At 45.2% G+C, this 18,423-nt stretch overlaps 1 protein-coding gene across 3 annotated transcripts in view; it reads left to right on the forward strand.

Moving 5' to 3' along the window:
* The window catches only part of LOC123773626 (guanine nucleotide exchange factor DBS), a 544,948-nt gene that overhangs the window by 14,694 nt on the left and 511,831 nt on the right, over positions 1-18,423 (forward strand). For 2 of the 3 annotated variants that reach the window (XM_069312525.1, XM_069312526.1), the window contains exon 1: positions 16,953-17,469. Coding sequence is in view for 1 of the 3 variants with exons in the window: in XM_069312524.1 (XP_069168625.1) it covers positions 7,434-7,860 (427 nt within the window). In the remaining 2 variants the exon portion in view is untranslated. Of the gene's footprint in view, positions 1-7,270; positions 7,861-16,952; positions 17,470-18,423 lie in introns of those variants that run through there. The other variant, XM_069312524.1, reaches the window with a different exon arrangement.

The following is an 18,423-nucleotide window of genomic DNA, read 5'->3' on the forward strand; positions in this document are numbered from 1 at the left end:
GTGCATAATAAGGGTGTTTATTATTAACGTGCGGTAGTCAGACAGGGCGGCGCTCATGGAGAGGAAGGTGGGGTAGTGGCCGACACATTGTGTTAATTGTTATTGTAGTGGGGGACGGGGGCTGTGGCAGGGGCTCGAACACGTGGGAGTGTTTCACCTCTCTCTACAATCGCAGATTTATTTTTACAGGTCATGTTGAGCGTGACCCCGCCAGTTATCCCCGTGCACATAACCCATCAGGTCCCCAGTTACTACCGAAGGAGGACCGGATCGGTCACTCCATCTCTTATTTTTCTCCCTCGCATCAGTCTCATTGCTAGAGTAATTGGTTGAATTTTTTTTCTCCAATACCCGTGGTGAGGTTTGCGTGTTAATGACCACTTTCTGGTCACTTGTTTATGAAAGTGGGTCTTTGTCCTTGTTTACACAGAACACACGAGAGCGACAACAAACTGTTCTAGGTACCCAAATAACACTATAACCCATCACCGTGGAATGCAAATTCCCCTCTCTTCCCCCCCCCCCCCCTTGCCTTCATATTGCAATCTATCTCCATCACCACATTATAAGTCAATTCCTCACTAATGCACATTTTACAGATGCTGGAGTGCTTTCATAAAACCTGGCCCAGAATATTGATGTCTCCCCCACCAGCCTCTCCCGTGCTAGCGTCAGCCACTGTATAGAAAACGGTGCTTGATGCCTCAAGCCCACACCTGGAGTCAGATTCACGAAGCAGTTACGCAAGCACTTACGAACATGTACATCTTTTCTCAATCTTCGGCGGCTTTGTTTCCAATTATTAAACAGTTAATGAGCTCCGAAGCACCATGAGGCTCTTTATAACAATAACAACAGTTGATTGGCAAGTTTTCATGCTTGTCAACTGTTTAATAAATGTAACCAAAGCCGTCAAAGACTGAGAAAAGATGTTCTCGTTCGTAAGTGCTTGCGTAACTGCTTCGTGAATCTGGGCCCTGATGCTTCCATATCTGCTATTGCCTCTTGCTGATGCTATTATGGATGCTGCTATTGAATCTGTTATTGTTGCTGCTGCTAGTGGAGGGCTTTTTCAGCGAATTATGCTTCCCTCAAAGCAAGTTTAGCCGTACAAAAGTCATATGGACAAGTCCGGGGATTTGTTGACCAAGCTCTTTGTCCTGTGTGGTGACGCCAAAGCTCTATCGACTGGGCTATTGAGTGGCCTTAATAAGAAAAACTTTCCAGCATCCTGCCGCCAGACAAGAAATTTCGACTTGATCTTGACTACTACTTTTATAGCTTAGCACCTTTTGCATGCCTTTTTTTCCACTCTTTTCACCCCATTTTCCAGAGGCCCCAGCCCCCTCCCCCCTAAACAGTGATGGCAGTCATCTACGCAGCGCTTAGTACCTGGGGCGATTAAGGGTCTCTTAACGGGCGTATTACGCGCTAATGGCCAGGCATTGACGCTCAGAGCTGGTCGTTAGTTACGCAACAGCCTCGTTCAGGTGGTTGAGGTGGTTCACCGCGGTCTGTCTTTTTACTGTTTGGGCCTGCAGGGTCGGGCTTTAGCTCCTGGACTCGGCTATCTAACCTTTCGGGCTATCCAGCCTTAGTATCACTCATTTTCAGTCATAATATTACTCATTTTCAGTCATATTACTCATTTTGTCATAGTACTAATTTTCAGCCATAATATTACTCATTTTCAGTCATAATATTACTCATTTTCAGTCATAATATCACTCATTTTCAGTCATAATATTACTCCATGGTAATGGGGAGTAATAACCGTACTGAGCCGTAATGACCTAAGGGTAATTAACACAGGTGGAATTACAGGTTTCAAACATTCCGTCTTGTTAGGCTATGTCGCTTCCTGTCAGTAGGTGGTTGGGGAGGGTAAGTGGGGGGGGGGGTGGGGGTGGGTGAGGGGGGGTTGGGGGGTGGGGTGAGGGGGGTGGGGGTGGGGTAGGGGTGAGGGGGTCGTCACTACGAGGTATTGTTCTCTGGCGGCGTATTTAAAGTGGTTGTGTTGTTCAGTGATTGGTAGTTGGTGTTGTCCTGGGACCGTCTGGTCGAGTGGTCCTCCTTAACTATCTATCTGCCTTCTTGTTGCTACACCTGCCTCCTCTCCCTTCCCTCCTTCCCTCCCTCCTTGTTGCTACACCTGCCTCCTCTCCCTTCCCTCCTTCCCTCCCTCCTTGTTGCTACACCTGCCTCCTCTCCCTTCCCTCTTTCCCTCCCTCCTTGTTGCTACACCTGCCTCCTCTCCCTTCCCTCCTTCCCTCCCTCCTTGTTGCTACACCTGCCTCCTCTCCCTTCCCTCTTTCCCTCCCTTCTTGTTGCTACACCTGCCTCCTCTCCCTTCCCTCTTTCCCTCCCTTCTTGTTGCTACACCTGCCTCCTCTCCCTTCCCTCTTTCCCTCCCTCCTTGTTGCTACACCTGCCTCCTCTCCCTTCCCTCCTTCCCTCCCTTCTTGTTGCTACACCTGCCTCCTCTCCCTTCCCTCCTTCCCTCCCTTCTTGTTGCTACACCTGCCTCCTCTCCCTTCCCTCCTTCCCTCCCTTCTTGTTGCTACACCTGCCTCCTCTCCCTTCCCTCCCTCTACCTCTCCATTCCTCTGGGCGTGTGTCACAGTGTGGGCGTTACAGAGAGCGTAGTCGTGACATTTGTTGAGGGTCAGCCGGTTACAATGACATTTACCATGCTCGTTGTTCTATAATGAACAGCTGCTGGCCTCACCTTGTGTGGGAGACGGTATATGCTAGGCTGGCCAACATAGGAATTGCCTTTAGAAACTTGTGTTAGGAATCGTTCAGGATCTTGTATGCCACTTATGTTAGACCAATCCTGGAATATGCAGCTCCAGCCTGGAGTCCATACCTAGTTAAACACAAGACTAAGTTAGAGAAGATTCAGAAGTATGCCGTCCGACTGGTTCCGGAACTGAGAGGTATGAGCTACGAGGAAAGGCTAAAGGAGCTGAAGCCTCACGTCCCTGGAAGACAGAAGAGTAAGGGGAGACATGATAACCACCTACAATATTCTCAGGGGAATTGACAGGGTGGACAAAGACAAACTCTTCAGCACGGGTGGAACACGAACAAGAGGACACAGGTGGAAACTTAGTACCCAAAATGAGCCACAAAGACATTAGAAATAATTTTTTTTCAGTGTCAGAGTAGTTAACAAACGGAATGCATTAGGCAGTGATGTGGTGGAAGCTGACTCCATACACAGTTTCAAATGTAGATATGATAGACGCCATTTGGGTAGGGAACCTGTACACCAAGTGAATTGACAGTTGAGAGGCGGGACCAAAGAGCCAGAGCTCAGCCCCTGTAAACACAACTAGGTGAGCACACACACACACACACACACCCACAACAGGTGGGCGAGTGTGTGTATTATTTACTTTAGCTGTGTTTATTATATTAGTGTGTTTTATATTATTTACTTTCGGCCCACCCAAGAGGCGGACCGAAAGAGCAAAGCTCAACCCCCGCAAACACAACTAGGTGAATAACCCTAGGTGAATACAACACCGTAACTGTGTGAGCACGTGACTGTGGTGGGCGATGAACGAGGTGTAAGTGAAGACTAGCGGGACACCTCACAGTAAGTAACCATAGTCCGTCAAGACTGTGTACCGAGGTCCAGTTGGTAACGTGATATAATTGCCTGACTGGAAGGAATGTATTGGAGTGTGTCGTGTCGTTCGTGCACGACAGTCAGCACGTGTCGTGCAGTTTCACTATTCGTGCAAGAGTATTGACTCTTCGTTACACGTGTGCGTGGCTGGTGATATTGACCGCCAGCACCAGGTTTGGTCTCGTCCTCTGACCACGACTTCGACCTGTTGATTTGTGTTGGTCGAGGCCAAGGTCTCTCACTATTATGTTACCCATTTCTTGTTACCATTCCTTCCCTCCGTCCCATCCCAAATCCTTATCCTGACCCCTTCCCAGGGCTGTGTAGTCGTAATGGCTTGGCGCTTTCTCCTGATACTCTCTCTCTCTCTCTCTCTCTCTCTCTCTCTCTTCTCTCTCTCTCTCTCTCTCTCTCTCTCTCTCTCTCTCTCTCTCTCTCTCTCTCTCTCTCTCTCTCTCTCTCTCTCTCTGTTATTAAGGACAAGTGAGATGCACCTGCTTTTTTTTTTAATTTTGCCCCGAGGGGCGAGTTTATTGGGCAGCGCCACTCATCCTGTGAGTGGACACACCGTCATAGTGACAGTATTGGGCAGCGCCACTCATCCTGTGAGTGGACACACCGCCATAGTGACAGTATTGGGCAGCGCCACTCATCCTGTGAGCGGACACACCGCCATAGTGACAGTATTGGGCAGCGCCACTCATCCTGTGAGTGGACACACCGCCATAGTGACAGTATTGGGCAGCACCACTCATCCTGTGAGTGGACACACCGCCATAGTGACAGTATTGGGCAGCGCCACTCATCCTGTGAGTGGACACACCGTCATAGCAGCATGTACAACACTCCCAAATAGGAAGAAAACCCGCTGGGTTGTTCATCCTGTCACTTGTACCCAGACACAGCTGGGGCTTGTCTAACTCTCTCAAGTGAACACCTGCTCAAAGCGCATGAAGAATGAGCCTCCGCACTTATCAGGAGAGGTAGAAACCGTGTTTGTGTTTTCCGTTGTATCTGGACTGCCAGCTGCGTCTCAAGAACGCCCGTACCAAGACAGTTGGACCAAACTGTCCTACAAAGAGCGTCGCTTTTCGCCCGTATGCGTTACATAAGGCCAAAAATTGTTGTACTAGAAAATGGAAGCGGGTGGTGAAAGTGACGTACTGTCCCGTTTTCTGTTTTGGGTCCTCTGGCAGGTTAAGATTTAAAAATTGACCGATTTTAAATTGACCACTTTAAATTGACCGATTTTAAATTGACCACTTTAAATTGACCGATTTCTTGACATTGGGAAACCTTAGGAGAACGGACTGGTTGGGCAACTGGAGCCTCCTTATCTCACGTGCTGCATGTTCTACTCCACGTGAGACGCCTGGCTTCTTCCCTGCTTCACACCCTCACCTGTTGCTTCCTAACCAACACCCCTGCCTACCATAACCTGTGTGTGGGCGAGACTCTATGCCTCTCACCCTCACCTGTTGCTTCCTAACCAACACCCCTGCCTACCATAACCTGTGTGTGGGCGACACTCTATGCCTCTCACTCTATAAGCACCCAAAAAAACCGATCTAAACTTTTGTTCACATTGATTACTTTGATCTCGAAGGAGGATGGATTTCTCCGGTCATAGGCGGCTTCTGTAACTGTAACCACTTAAAAGCGGGTTACGTAGACTGTAAGGGTGAATTTGACTTGTAACCAGGTGACTTGTATTTGACCATCATCACAATACAAGGTGAAACGTGAATTCCTCATGTCTGTGTTGAGTAAGAGCACATGTTAGTCATTGACTTTCCCTACGAGTTAAATAAAAAGAGACACGGGACTTCTCGCTCTGGCCTGACTTCTGACTTTAAGAGATGTTTCTTGACAGCTCCTGTAAGAGCCAGTCCGACCCTAGGGGCCAGATTCACAAAGCAGTTACGCAAGCACTTACGAACGTGTACATCTCTCCTCAACCTTTGCAACTTTGGTTACATTTATTAAACATTTTACCAGCAAGAAAACTTCCCAATCAACTGTTGTTATTGTTACAAACAGCCTCGCGGTGCTTCGGCGCTCATTAACTGTTTAATTGTAAACAAAGCCGCCAAAGATTGCGAAAAGATGTACAGGTTCGTAAGTGCTTGCGTAATTGCTTCGTGAATCTGGCCCCAAGGTTTCCACCTATCTGAGATCGTAATAGTTCATTGGTTATACCTGAGAGAGCAGTTTTGTACTTGTATACATATTATTATTTCTTAGAGCCTTCTGAGGTCATATAAACGTTCACGGGACCTTCTGAGGTCACATAAACGTTCACGGGACCTTCTGAGGTCACATAAACGTTCACGGGACCTTCTGACGTCACATAAACGATCACGGGACCTTCTGAGGTCACATAAACGTTCATGGGACCTTCTGAGGTCATATGAACGTTGAAACTCGCACCTAATTAACCGTTTTCTAATTTGGGATTCACAATTTTGGGTTCCTAATTATTTTCTCCTGATGAAGAAGAAGGAGGGGGGCGGGGGGTATTCTGGAGGGGTGTTAATGAGATGTTGGGGGAGATGAGGGGGGGGGGGGAATTGATGGAGGGGCTGATTAGGGTTGAGGAATGATGGGAGTTGATAGTGGCTTGGCGGGGTGGGGTTGGAGGCCCGGGTTCGATCCCCGGCAGAGGCAGAAACAAAATAGGCAGAGTTTCTGATTTTCACGTAGGTGAAGTTATCTTCACTTAGCAGTAAATAGACAACGTAGGAGTTAGACAGCTGCTACGGGCTGCTTCCTGTGTGTATATGTGTGTGTGTGTGTGTGTGTGTGTGTACTTGCCTAGTTACCTAGTTGTGCTTGCGGGGGTTGAGCTTTGGCTCTTTGGTCCCGCCTCTTTGTGTGTGTGTGTGTGTGTACTTGCCTACTTACCTAGTTGTGCTTGCGGGGGTTGAGCTTTGGCTCTTTGGTCCCGCCTCTTTGTGTGTGTGTGTAAGGTAAACATATGTAGTAGACATAATAGAGGGAAAAATCAGTTGGTAAGAAAGGCGGGGTCCAAGCGCTAATAGCTCGATTCTGCTGATACAAATAGTAAATACAAATTGTAAATACACAGACACACAGCCTCGGATGGGTTGCAGCTGGCCCAATTTCCAGGTAATTTGCATATTCATCGGAAAGACCCAATTTCAGAACCGCCATTTATTTTCTTTTACCCAAGAAGCTTCACACACTGTGTTATTTCATTGCAATTATTCATATACAATTCTCCATAATTTGCATACTTCTTACATTCTGTATATTTGTTCTCAAGAGCTTTACGAAAATTTATAGAGTGTAGTGGAAATACATCTTTAGATCGTTGGGATTTATTCATAAACAAGACGGTTAAATTTAAGAGCATTAGGTCTTTGTTGATGAGGCTGGGCGGCTGAGCTCGAATCATAACACACTAAGTGCTTCCGAGCTGCTGGAAATTGTTGAGCAACACGTGAACATTCTAGGGTCAAAGGTCAGAAGGTGATTGTTGTTGTTGCATAGATGAGAGAGAGAGAGAGAGAGAGAGAGGATAGTGTGTGGGGGGAGGGATAGACAAACAATAAATAATACTAAACACTGGGATAAATGTTTACGTCTAACAGTTCGGTTCCTCTTCCACAGATGGCGCTGGGTCGCTGAAGTTAGGCAGCAAGGCGATGGCCTGGAAATAACCGCGGGTATAGTGACTACAAGAGCAGTATCACAGCGGCCGATGTCCCCGGGCGCGGCCGGCCGTCTGGCCTGATAAATACGGAATTAAAAACATTAACACGTAGCAAGCAGGATGAGTCGTCGCCGCCACAGGACCATGAGCTTCTCCTACCCCCACACACAGATCGAGCGTCAGATCGACTCCTTCCTGGAGACGTTCAAACGCCGCAGCGCGGCGGCTATGGAACGCGCCCAGAGCCTTCAGGGAGGCCCCGGAGGGCTCCTCTCTCCCTACATGAACGACTCCCCGACTCCGGATGGCTCCCCGGCGGCCAAGAACCGTTCGCCCCGCCGGTGCCCTCGGGTCAAGTTCCACATACCGGGGCGGAGGTCACGGTGGGCCTGGGGCGGCCGTGCGGGGTCAACCGGTGTGCCGCGCAGCAGGTCAGGGGTCAGCGTCGCCTCCTCTGAGACAGACTCCGGCAGCGACTCCATGGAGTGTGTCACCCGTTCCCTCCCTCACTCCCTCCACACCTGGGCCTCCGCAGACAGCATACCAGGTAAGTACAACTAGTTATAATTGTCTATATATAGTTATATATACCAGATATATATGCAGGTGATTTTCTTCAATATAATTATTGTGTTAAACTTCGCCATAATCTAGGAAATGTATATGTTTATCTCTCAGAATGTTCGGTAATATGTTTATTGCTTGTGATGTGTGTCTATGTATGTATTAACACGATGTACTGAACGGGGTGAGAATAGCTTGAGCTACCTCATCCCTTTGTGTGTATTTTACCTCAATAAACTTATTTCAATTTCAATTTCGCCATAATCTGGACACCAAACCCGTTCACAAATTCAGAGTATTCTTGATAAATAACATTAATTACACTGGTGATAAGAGGAAGGAAGATATGCGTGTCTAAGTATGTTTCCCGAATATACAACATACAGAGTCATTCTGTGCATATCAATGCACAAGGCTGTGGTGACCTGGTCGGTCCTCAAATCATTACATACGTACTGCGTTTTTCTATATATGTTAGCCGGGGGGCGGGAGGGTTCTAGGCTGATACGGGAGACGGTGGAATTGGCTGTTCATTCATCCAATCGTTAAACGCTCACACGTCGAATACACAGCATGAAAGTTTCTATAAATACGCTGTATACTGTATGCTATGTATGCCGCATGCTGGTGTACAATCATAGCATATTCACTCAGTAAAAACGTATCGTGTTGTTGACATTATATATATATATATATTTTGTGGTGTGTGTGTGTGTGTGTGTGTGTGTGTGTGTGTGTGCATGTGCATGTGCATGCATACTCACCAGACTTTATTGATGAGGACGGGCTGCCTTTTTGAGTTAAAATATTCGCTAGTTTGTTAATCACACAAGCCATAGGCCTCTGGATCTTGTCAAATGAAGCTAGAATAGTGGCGGAGAGGGATGGGGGTGTATTGTTCAAAGCGAATGTGTATTGATTTAAGATGTGTATTAATCATGGGGGATGTGTATTGTCAGGGGGGGGGGTACATACTTGCCTAGTTGAGCTCACCTAGTTGTGCTTGAGGGGATGAGCTTCGGCTCTTTGGTCCCGCCTCAACCGTCAGCCAACTGGTTTACAGATTCCTCAGCTTACTGGGCTTTGTCATATCTACATTTCAAACTGTGCATGGCGTCTGCCTCCAGCACATCCCTTCTAAGGTGGAGATGTGGGTTACTTGACAGGAAGACTTTCACTGATGTGATGTGTGTTCTCATTGTTCTGTCATATCTCTCATCTCCTCTACTCTCTCTCTCTCTCTCTCTCTCTCTCTCTCTCTCTCTCTCTCTCTCTCTCTCTCTCTCTCTCTCTCTCTCTCTCTCTCTCTCTTTCTCTCTCTCTCTCTCTTTCTCTCTCTCTTTCTCTCTCTCTCTCTCTCCTAATCAAATACTCTCTTTAAACAACAAAGACACTGTCCACCAACAACTTTAGATCTCCGTGAAACGTGGTAAGAGTTGTAATTTAATAAACCAACAAATTTGTTTTTATTGACAATCCAAATAAGCTTCTGCTGAAATTTAACTCTGTAACAGAAAACGGGCTTCTGAGAATAATATTCCCGTTTCCATTTATTCCCTTCAATTACAGGCCGGAAAAGAGTTATTTGAAGATATTATCCTCTAAAGCCTATAACTTCCCCATTATTAATATGCTACAACTATGAAATTGTCGGAAGCAACGTAAGTTTGTAGACATGATATTGACTCAATAAAATATACATATAATTCAAGGTCAGACTAGTATAAATGTGTGTGTGTGTGTGTGTAGGGGGGGGGGGGGGGGGTTTAAGGTTTTTGACTTAATATTAATAGTATGGTTTCAGAATACAGCGGTAATGTTCTTGTAAGACAAAATTGATAACATACTTTTGAATGTGTACGAAATACAAATACATAATAAATATACAGGGCTACCATTTTTGTGTATCATTCTTTCTCTCAGTATAACAAAACATCTGTTGATATCATACAAAACGTGTATTATTCAGCTCTGAACACACACTATAATGGAAATGGTCTTGTTAAGCGGATAATTTCGAGTTCTGGAAATGGCTTCCAGTTTTTATTGTAATGTTTTGGTGAATTAAGTCAAAATGCATGATGTCGGTAGCTTCGCCTCATGGAGACGCCCGCCCTGATATAAGATATTATTTTGTTTAAGAACCATGCGCAGTCGTAGTGAGGAATGATTTAGGGTGAGAGTAACTAGGAGCTGCCTCGTTAGGGGCCAGTAGGCCTTCAGTGGTTGCTTTAATTCTTATGTCCTGTTGTAGTTGCAGCCGTAGTGGTGAAAGAGAAGCCACCACTGGAGATCAATGTTTCCATGGGTGACATGGGAGGTACTCTGTGCTGATGGCTCTCCCCTTTCCCCTTCTTCCTTCACTTATTGTTATTCCTCCTCTTCTTCGTCTTCCTCTTTCCCCCTTGCAAGCTCCAGGAGCAGGCGCATCACCCGTGTTCCGATAACAGTTCGATTTATTTTATCGTGACTTTGTGTATTTTGGATGAGCGGTAATTCAATGGTTTTGAGTTCCTCTCTGGACTGGTAAGCTTAATTTTGCTCTCATTGTCTCCGCCTCTTACCTTTCCTTCATTCTCTCCTCTCTCTCTCTCTCTCTCCTCTCTCTCTCTCTCTCTCTCTCTCTCTCTCTCTCTCTCTCTCTCTCTCTCTCTCTCTCTCTCCTCTCCTCTCTCTCTCTCTCTCTCTCTCTCTCTCTCTCTCTCTATCTCTCGCTCTCTCATTCCCTCAAGCCGTATAAAAATACTTGTCAACGCCTTTTCTTTCAATAAACAGCTTTAATATGAAACTAACTATCGTGAAAAAACTGTCACTTCCTACTGTGTCTATTTTCCACATTTTGTAATATGTCATATCTCTATTCCAGTGTCGTTAGATGTAGTTTATTTAACTTGTCCTCGTATCTCATTTTTCTTATCTGTGGTACCTGTCTCGTGTCAAAATTTTGGTCCATTTAAATAGATTTTTTTTTTTACACAAGATGTGAGTTTCATGCTGGAGATGCATACTCAAGAACCGGTCTAACGTAGTTTGCATTATTGGTTACGGCTTCAAAGTCATTCTTATGTTCGTCAATCGTGCCTAAGCTGTTGATGTTATGTGTTTTTGTGTGTCTTCTGGTCAGCTTGGTGTTGCATTCCACTTCCAGTTGTCTGTGTTCATCTGTCTTCTCCAGCTGCCCGTCTCGTCAAGTGTACTGTCCTTCTGGTCTCTGTCCTTTTCGAATCCTCATTACTTTAATTTTTTTTTAGATATGAAATTCCAACCGCCATGTGTGTGCTCGTCCCTGCAGCCTGTTTAGGTCCTGTAGCCTGTCTCGGTCCTCTTGCAGCTGTCCACGTTCTGGAGTGCTTCTAGGTTGTCCCGTAGTCTGTCCACAGTATCGTGTAGCCTGTCCAGGTCCTGTAACATTATGTAGATCTCATAGTTCCTCATCCTTCTCACCAGTTGACATGCACGACCCCACCTCCTCCTCCTCCTGAAGGTCATTTATTTAAATCAGCAATGTGGTGGACCAAGTACCTTGCGGGACCCCGCTTGTCGCTTCCTTCCATTCTTGCCCTTCCTCTGTTTTCTATTTATCAAATACTTTCTAAACCCAAGGAATATCTTCCCAGTTCCCCGGTCTAGTTTTTGGACTCGTGACTTAATCATTTGTTCAGTAGTGTCAAATGTTTTTGTTGACGCTTTAGGAACATGTCCTCCTGTCATCCTCTCTCTTGCCTTATCTTGGCTACTATGTCATAAATCCTAATAAGGTTCATCAAACATGATTTTCTGCAGACAATAAAACACATTGTCATATAAAACCCTAAGTATGTGTACTCACCTATTTGTTCTCGCCTATTTGTGCTTTCTGGGGGGGGGGGGTTGAGCTCTGGCTCTTTGGTCCCGTCTCTCCACCGTCAATCAACTGGTGTACAGGTTCCTGAGCCTACTGGGCTCTATCATATCTACATTTGAAACTGTGTATGGAGTCAGCCTCCACCACATCACTGCCTAATGCATTCCACATGTTAACTACTCTGACACTGAAAAAGTTCTTTTTAACGTCCCTGTGTGTGTGTGTGTGTGTGTGTATTCTCACGTGCAACATTGCATGAGCCTGCACCATTATTGCAGGCGTATATAATGTTCGCATATTATGCGAAATTGTTCCTCACTTAGGTCCCATGTTCCTTATTTTACCCGTGTTCTATGTTAGCTGAGCTCAGCGGCTTGTCATTATCCCGGGCTGTTTGTACCCCTTCCCTCTCCTTCCCACTCGTTACCCGGCAGTGCTCGGGTCAATCTGGGCACCTGAGATCTGTCTAAGGTAATGATCAGGAGATTATGTTGTTGTTGTTTTAGATTCAGCTACTCAGAGTAAAAGTTCCAAGTAGCACGGGCTATGGTGAGCCCGTAGTGGATTTACCTGGCACAGGAGCGGGGCTGTGCAGGAGAAAATACTAAGCCAGAACTAAATAGCACTTGAAAGGAATATGAGGATATGGAGTTGGGATGGAACGGAGGGAAGGAATGGTGCCTATCCACTTGGACGGTCGGGTAGTGACCATCGACCTGTAAGAAGTGAGATGGTTGTTCTACCGTCCAGTCAATATATATATATATATATATATATATATATATATATATATATATATATATATATATATATATATATATATATATATATATATATTATATGTGGTTGGGCAACCTGTGTGTCTTTCTGTGAGCCTCTCTCGTTCGCTGTTTCCTCTCCTACATCATTATAAGAACGTATGTCTTATTATTAATGAAATATAGAAAGAATAAAATAGTTTCCCGTTGGCTTTGAGGAGACATTCTAATTTATAGATAAATATAAACATGTTTGCCTCCAGTGACTTATAGAGGTTTCTTAATTTATCTACTTTGAAACAGTAACGTCTTGTAGTGTTGAGGTGAATACGTTCAGGTTAACTAGTATAAACATGTATGGTTAGCAAGTTTAAGGTGACATTTACTTTTTAAAATAATGAATTTACTAGCCAGATATTTTTTTCATTGTGCATTTTGTTGTAACTTTCTTGTAAGCAACATTAAAATCTTACATCAAACATAATTGCTCTAATAATATTTAATGTTTGGCAAATGTTCCATAAATTGTCTTGTAAATGAAGAAAATATTCGTTTAATAACAACTGCCAAAAGAAAAAAAGGCTTTATGGCAAAATGTCATGAGAGTTGGTTGGCTAAAAAAAAGGTCTACCCCTCACCTGTCTTTCATCATGTAGTTACGGGCTATTCATGCCCGTGCCACCTCCTGGTTGGCTTAATCTTAATCATCATCATGTAGGTCAGTATACGAGTCAGACGTTGACCTACGGGCACCTCAAATAGCCTAAATTCAGGCTTCCTGTCCCCGAACACGTGAATTATACGTCCCCTGCACGTACTTTCCACCTGTAGGTGGTCCAAATGACGCTGTGTTCGGATAATGTTTACACTGTTATTTGTGGATAATATACTGTATAGGGGTCCAAGCAATGAGAATAACAATATTGTCTTATCATAACAATTACTGAACTCGGTATAGTATCCTGGTCCTTATGTCAACGCTGTAATCCCTCCCCTCCCAACCCGGTTATTCACATCTGAAGCCGTAGACATAATCCGAACGCATGTTTCTTTGACGCCCAGCGCGTGACATCAGAGTGAGGTTAGATTAATGTAATTAGGTTGGGTGGAAGATGGACAGTAACAAAGCACCCCTATGGTCCTCCAAGTGGTTGGACGCCATTCCTTTTTTTTTTTTTTTTTTTTTTTTTTTTGAGATATATACAAGAGTTGTTACATTCTTGTAGAGCCACTAGTACGCGTAGCGTTTCGGGCAAGTCCTTAATCCTATGGTCCCTGGAATACGATCCCCTGCCGCGAAGAATCGTTTTTTCATCCAAGTACACATTTTACTGTTGCGTTAAACACATCTCAAAAAAAAAAAATAAAACAAGGCTGTTCTCGTTAATAGAGTTTGTTCCCCTCGCCTCCAGTACTGACTCTGTGACAGCCAAAACCCTCTGCTGAGGTATACAAGGAACTAACATATATTCTTTTTACCATGCCGTGGCTCAGTCAATTAAGGCAGCGTCTGGGATCCTCTCGGACGTAAGTTTGAACCCTCGTTACGGCCGTTGTGGATTTGTTCAAGGAACTAACTGCTTATTATAGGTTTCTCATAGTAACTAAGCACTATTGCTACAACAAGAGAGGACTGTTTTAGATTTGCATTTTACTTTTAAGTGAAATAATTACGTACTGTTCTAATAAAGATAACCTGTAAATGATAGCTTATGATGTAAACAACAAAAATATTCTAATAATAGTTCATGCAAGAGAAATCTTAAACCATTTTTTGTGGCTGTTCCGCATCAGAGAAAACGATGCAGCAAATATATTCTGGGGTAACTTGTCCATTTGCCTCGGCCCTACCACCAGGGTGAAACTAAGAATCATACTTCATTTATCATTTACCTTGTATATACAGTATACACGTTGATCATTTAAATGGATCGTGACGAATTATTTAGTTGCAAGATTTATTTGTTGACGGGGAGATGATAGGAAATTGATCAGCCCATAGAGCTGAGGGCTTTGTTCTTCACTCTCATTTGAGGTTCCCGGACACGAAAGATATCGTTGGACACTTTGTGAACAGAGACACCTGATGTCTCTGTTCACCTATTAGTAAATAGGCAACTGTTGTGGAATGCATCTAGGGAATCTTCTTGACGTTATCTTGAGATGATTTCGGGGCTTTTAGTGTCCCCGCGGCCCGGTCCTCGACCAGACCTCCACCCCCAGGAAGCAGCCCGTGACAGCTGACAAACTCCCAGGTACCTATTTACTGCTAGGTAACAGGGGGAAAAGGTCAGTTGTTTGACCAAAGGGGAAGGGACCTCTATACAACCTTAAGCACAGGCTTCTTGTCCCCAACAACAGAATTAAGACAAAAGTCTTGTCTCCGACAACAAAACATTAAGAAATTCGAGAGGCTGACTGTAAGCAAATACTTGAGCCATCCAAATACTTGTACGGGTCGTCAACGAGTAGGAATACACTGCAAGAAGTTGTGGAAGCCACCTCCATCCACAACTTTAGGTCCAGATTCGACAAAGAATTTGTACATCAGAAGTACATAGTTAAATTATAACGCAACAGGTACAATAAGGCCAGGAGGCGGGGCATAAAGTACTAGACCTCACGTCCTATTTGACACTGATTAGTGAGTATGAACACACTTAAAAAATCCACCCCCCTCTTCCTTCCGTACACACACACACACACTTCGTAGATATGATAGAGCCCAGTAGGACTCAGGAATCTGTACACCAGTTGATTGACAGTTGAGAGGCGGGACCAAAGAGCCAAAGCTCAACCCCCGCAAGCACGAATTGGTGAGTACAAATAGGTGAGTACACACACACACACACTTCGTAGATATGATAAGAGCCCAGTAGACTCAGGAATCTGTACACCAGTTGATTGACAGTTGAGAGGCGGGACCAAAGAGCCAAAGCTCAACCCCCGCAAGCACGAATTGGTGAGTACAAATAGGTGAGTACACACACACACACACACTTCGTAGATATGATAAGAGCCCAGTAGGCTCAGGAATCTGTACACCAGTTGATTGACAGTTGAGAGGCGGGACCAAAGAGCCAAAGCTCAACCCCCGCAAGCACGAATTGGTGAGTACAAATAGGTGAGTACACACACACACACACAAACTAAACGCTCGTATAATTGTGAGAAGGAAAATATCAGATGAGATTTTCAAATTGACAAAGCTAAGATGATAAGGTAAATCTATTCATGTCAACTAACTGAATGATCTAAGAATATAATTCACCTTTGTAATAAAGATATCATTTAATAAAATCTCGAACCATTTATTTAACAAAATGAAAGTTGCACCAAAATGACGTGAGCTACTAGCCTACTCCACTGCGCACTCTAATTGTTTATTTAATCCGAACGAAAAAAAAACAATTACAGTATTTCAAGGCATCTCCTTTAAGCGCCCTTAATTGTCTTAGACACACACGGGACACCGGTGCTCCATACATCACATTACACCTCTGCTCCTCTAGTATACACCTCTGCTATACACCAAGCACACGACACACAGCAAGAGGCCACCATAGAAAATGGAAGTCTTACCCAAGAGCGCGCGTTCACTTTTACGTATATTTGTATTTTATTTATATATATATGAACGTTTGTGAGTGAACGTTCGCTTTTGCTCAGTGTTTGAACATATAAGGTACATGCGATGCTATAGCACCTAGGGGAATGAGAATGGCCTGTGGGTGCTGTAACTCTTGGGGAAGGTCTATGGGTGCTGTAACCCTTGGAGCAAGGTCTGTGGGTGCTGTAACTCTTGGGGCAAGGTCTGTGGGTGCTGTAACCCTTGGGGCAAGGTCTGTGGGTGCTGTAACTCTTGGGGCAAGGTCTGTGGGTGCTGTAACCCTTGGGGCAAGGTCTGTGGGTGCTGTAACTCTTGGAGCAAAGTCTGTGGGTGCTGTAGCTCTTGGAGCAAGGTCTGTGGGTGCTGTAGCTCTTGGAGCAAGGTCTGTGGGTGCTGTAGCTCTTGGAGTAAGGTCTGTGGGTGCTGTAGCTCTTGGAGCAAAGTCTGTGGGTGCTGTAGCTCTTGGAGCAAGGTCTGTGGGTGCTGTAGCTCTTGGAGCAAGGTCTGTGGGTGCTGTAGCTCTTGGAGCAAGGTCTGTGGGTGCAGTAACTCTTGGAGCAAAGTCTGTGGGTGCTGTAACCCCTTGGGGCAAGAAGGTCTGTGTGTGCTGTGTCCCTTAAGGGAAGGGTCATGGGTGCTGCAAGAGCTGGGGAAGAAGGGGAGGGCTGTGGGTGCTGTAACCCCTTAGGGCAAGGTCTGTGGGTGCTGTGTGCCCTAGGGGGTAAGGGTCATGGGTGCTGCAAGACCTGGGGAAGAAGGGGGAGGGCTGTGGGTGCCGCAACACCCGGGGGGAAGGCCTGGCAACACCTGTGGCACAGGTCGGGGTCCCTCTGCGCCTCCCTTTACTAACCAGTACACCGGGCCCTCTCGACCACCTCGCTGGTGCAGCTCCGTCTTGCCGTCGTCGCCTCTCCCTCGCCACCACACGCCGCCCACTCTCACCTCGCACAGTCCTCTCCCTCGCCCTCTTTATCACTCACACCACTAGCCTTTGCGGGTCGCCGTGCCATTCCCCGGGACTTTTTATATTTCGTCCCCAATGGCTTCCAGGATCATTAGCTTGACCAAAGAGAGATCTTCATTAGTGCGGCCGCGGGTACCCGCTTTGCCTTGGCTCGATTCTCGCGGTTAAGGGCCATTCCCTCGCCTCGTTACAGTGGACCTTCACTCCGGTACATCGCCTCAAGGCAACCGCTTGACTCCCTCGGGTGTCCCCCGACGGGGAATTGTTTGATTGCTTCAAGAGGTAACTATCGGAAACAGCGTGACGAGAGGTCAAGACGACCACCAATAGGGGTCACCAATTAGTGTACCGCAGTTAGGGGAAGGGAGGTGCCCAATCGCTACGTGATCCCTTGACAACGCTTATCTTCTCAACGTGTAAGTACGAGTGATTATAACCCCCCTACTGTGTCTACGTTATGTCTTGTGCTCACTCTATAGAACTCACGAGTCATGATAACGGGGCTGAAGAGCTGGGGCCAAATTCACGAAGCAGTTACACAAGTACTTACGAACGTGTACATCTTTTCTCAATCTTTGACGGTTTTGTTTACATTTATTAAACAGTTTACAAGCATGAAAACTTGCCAGTCAACTGTTGTTATTGTTATAAACAGCCTCCTGGTGCTTCGGAGCTCATTAATTGTGTAATAATTGTAAACAAAGCCGCCATAGATTGAGAAAAGATGTACAGGTTCGTAAGTGCTTGCGTAACTGCTTCGTGAATCTGGCCCCTGGTACCCAACTCCTACACATTCGAAATGACGACGTTTCGCTCCTTCATGGACCATTACCAAGTCGGATAATAAGTCTAGAGCAGACCGAAACGTCGGTCCGTATATTTTCAGACGTGTGGGTTGGGAATATTGACCATAACTATTTCCTCACTTTCTCTCCCCGACATTTCAGAGAGATATGTTGGTTGTTGCTGACATGTCAACTAGGAATTTCAGGTGTTCCATTTCGGCGTAATTCTTGCAGGAAAAAACTGAGCATCCTTCAGCATTCAATAGTACAAAATGCGACATACGGATACGTTAATATTTGGAGTACAACGTAAAATTAGCTTTTCAATACAAATTATTATATATCATGAGTGCGTACGTAATTACGACTAGGCTACACCTCGTTGATTTATGAGTGTTCAATCTGTTAAGCAGCAGCAGTTAAACAGTTAGAACAAGAACAGTTAAACAGTTAAACAGTTAAAATAACAACAGTTAAACAAGAATATTAACCGAGTCAATGTTGATAATATCGATGTAAATAGCGATAACAAGAATTAAGTGATGAGGCTATTTAAAAGGTTCATTTTAGTGCACGTTATTTCTC

Source organism: Procambarus clarkii, chromosome 72 (assembly GCF_040958095.1).
Source record: "Procambarus clarkii isolate CNS0578487 chromosome 72, FALCON_Pclarkii_2.0, whole genome shotgun sequence".
Classification (NCBI taxonomy): Eukaryota; Metazoa; Arthropoda; class Malacostraca; order Decapoda; family Cambaridae; genus Procambarus; species Procambarus clarkii.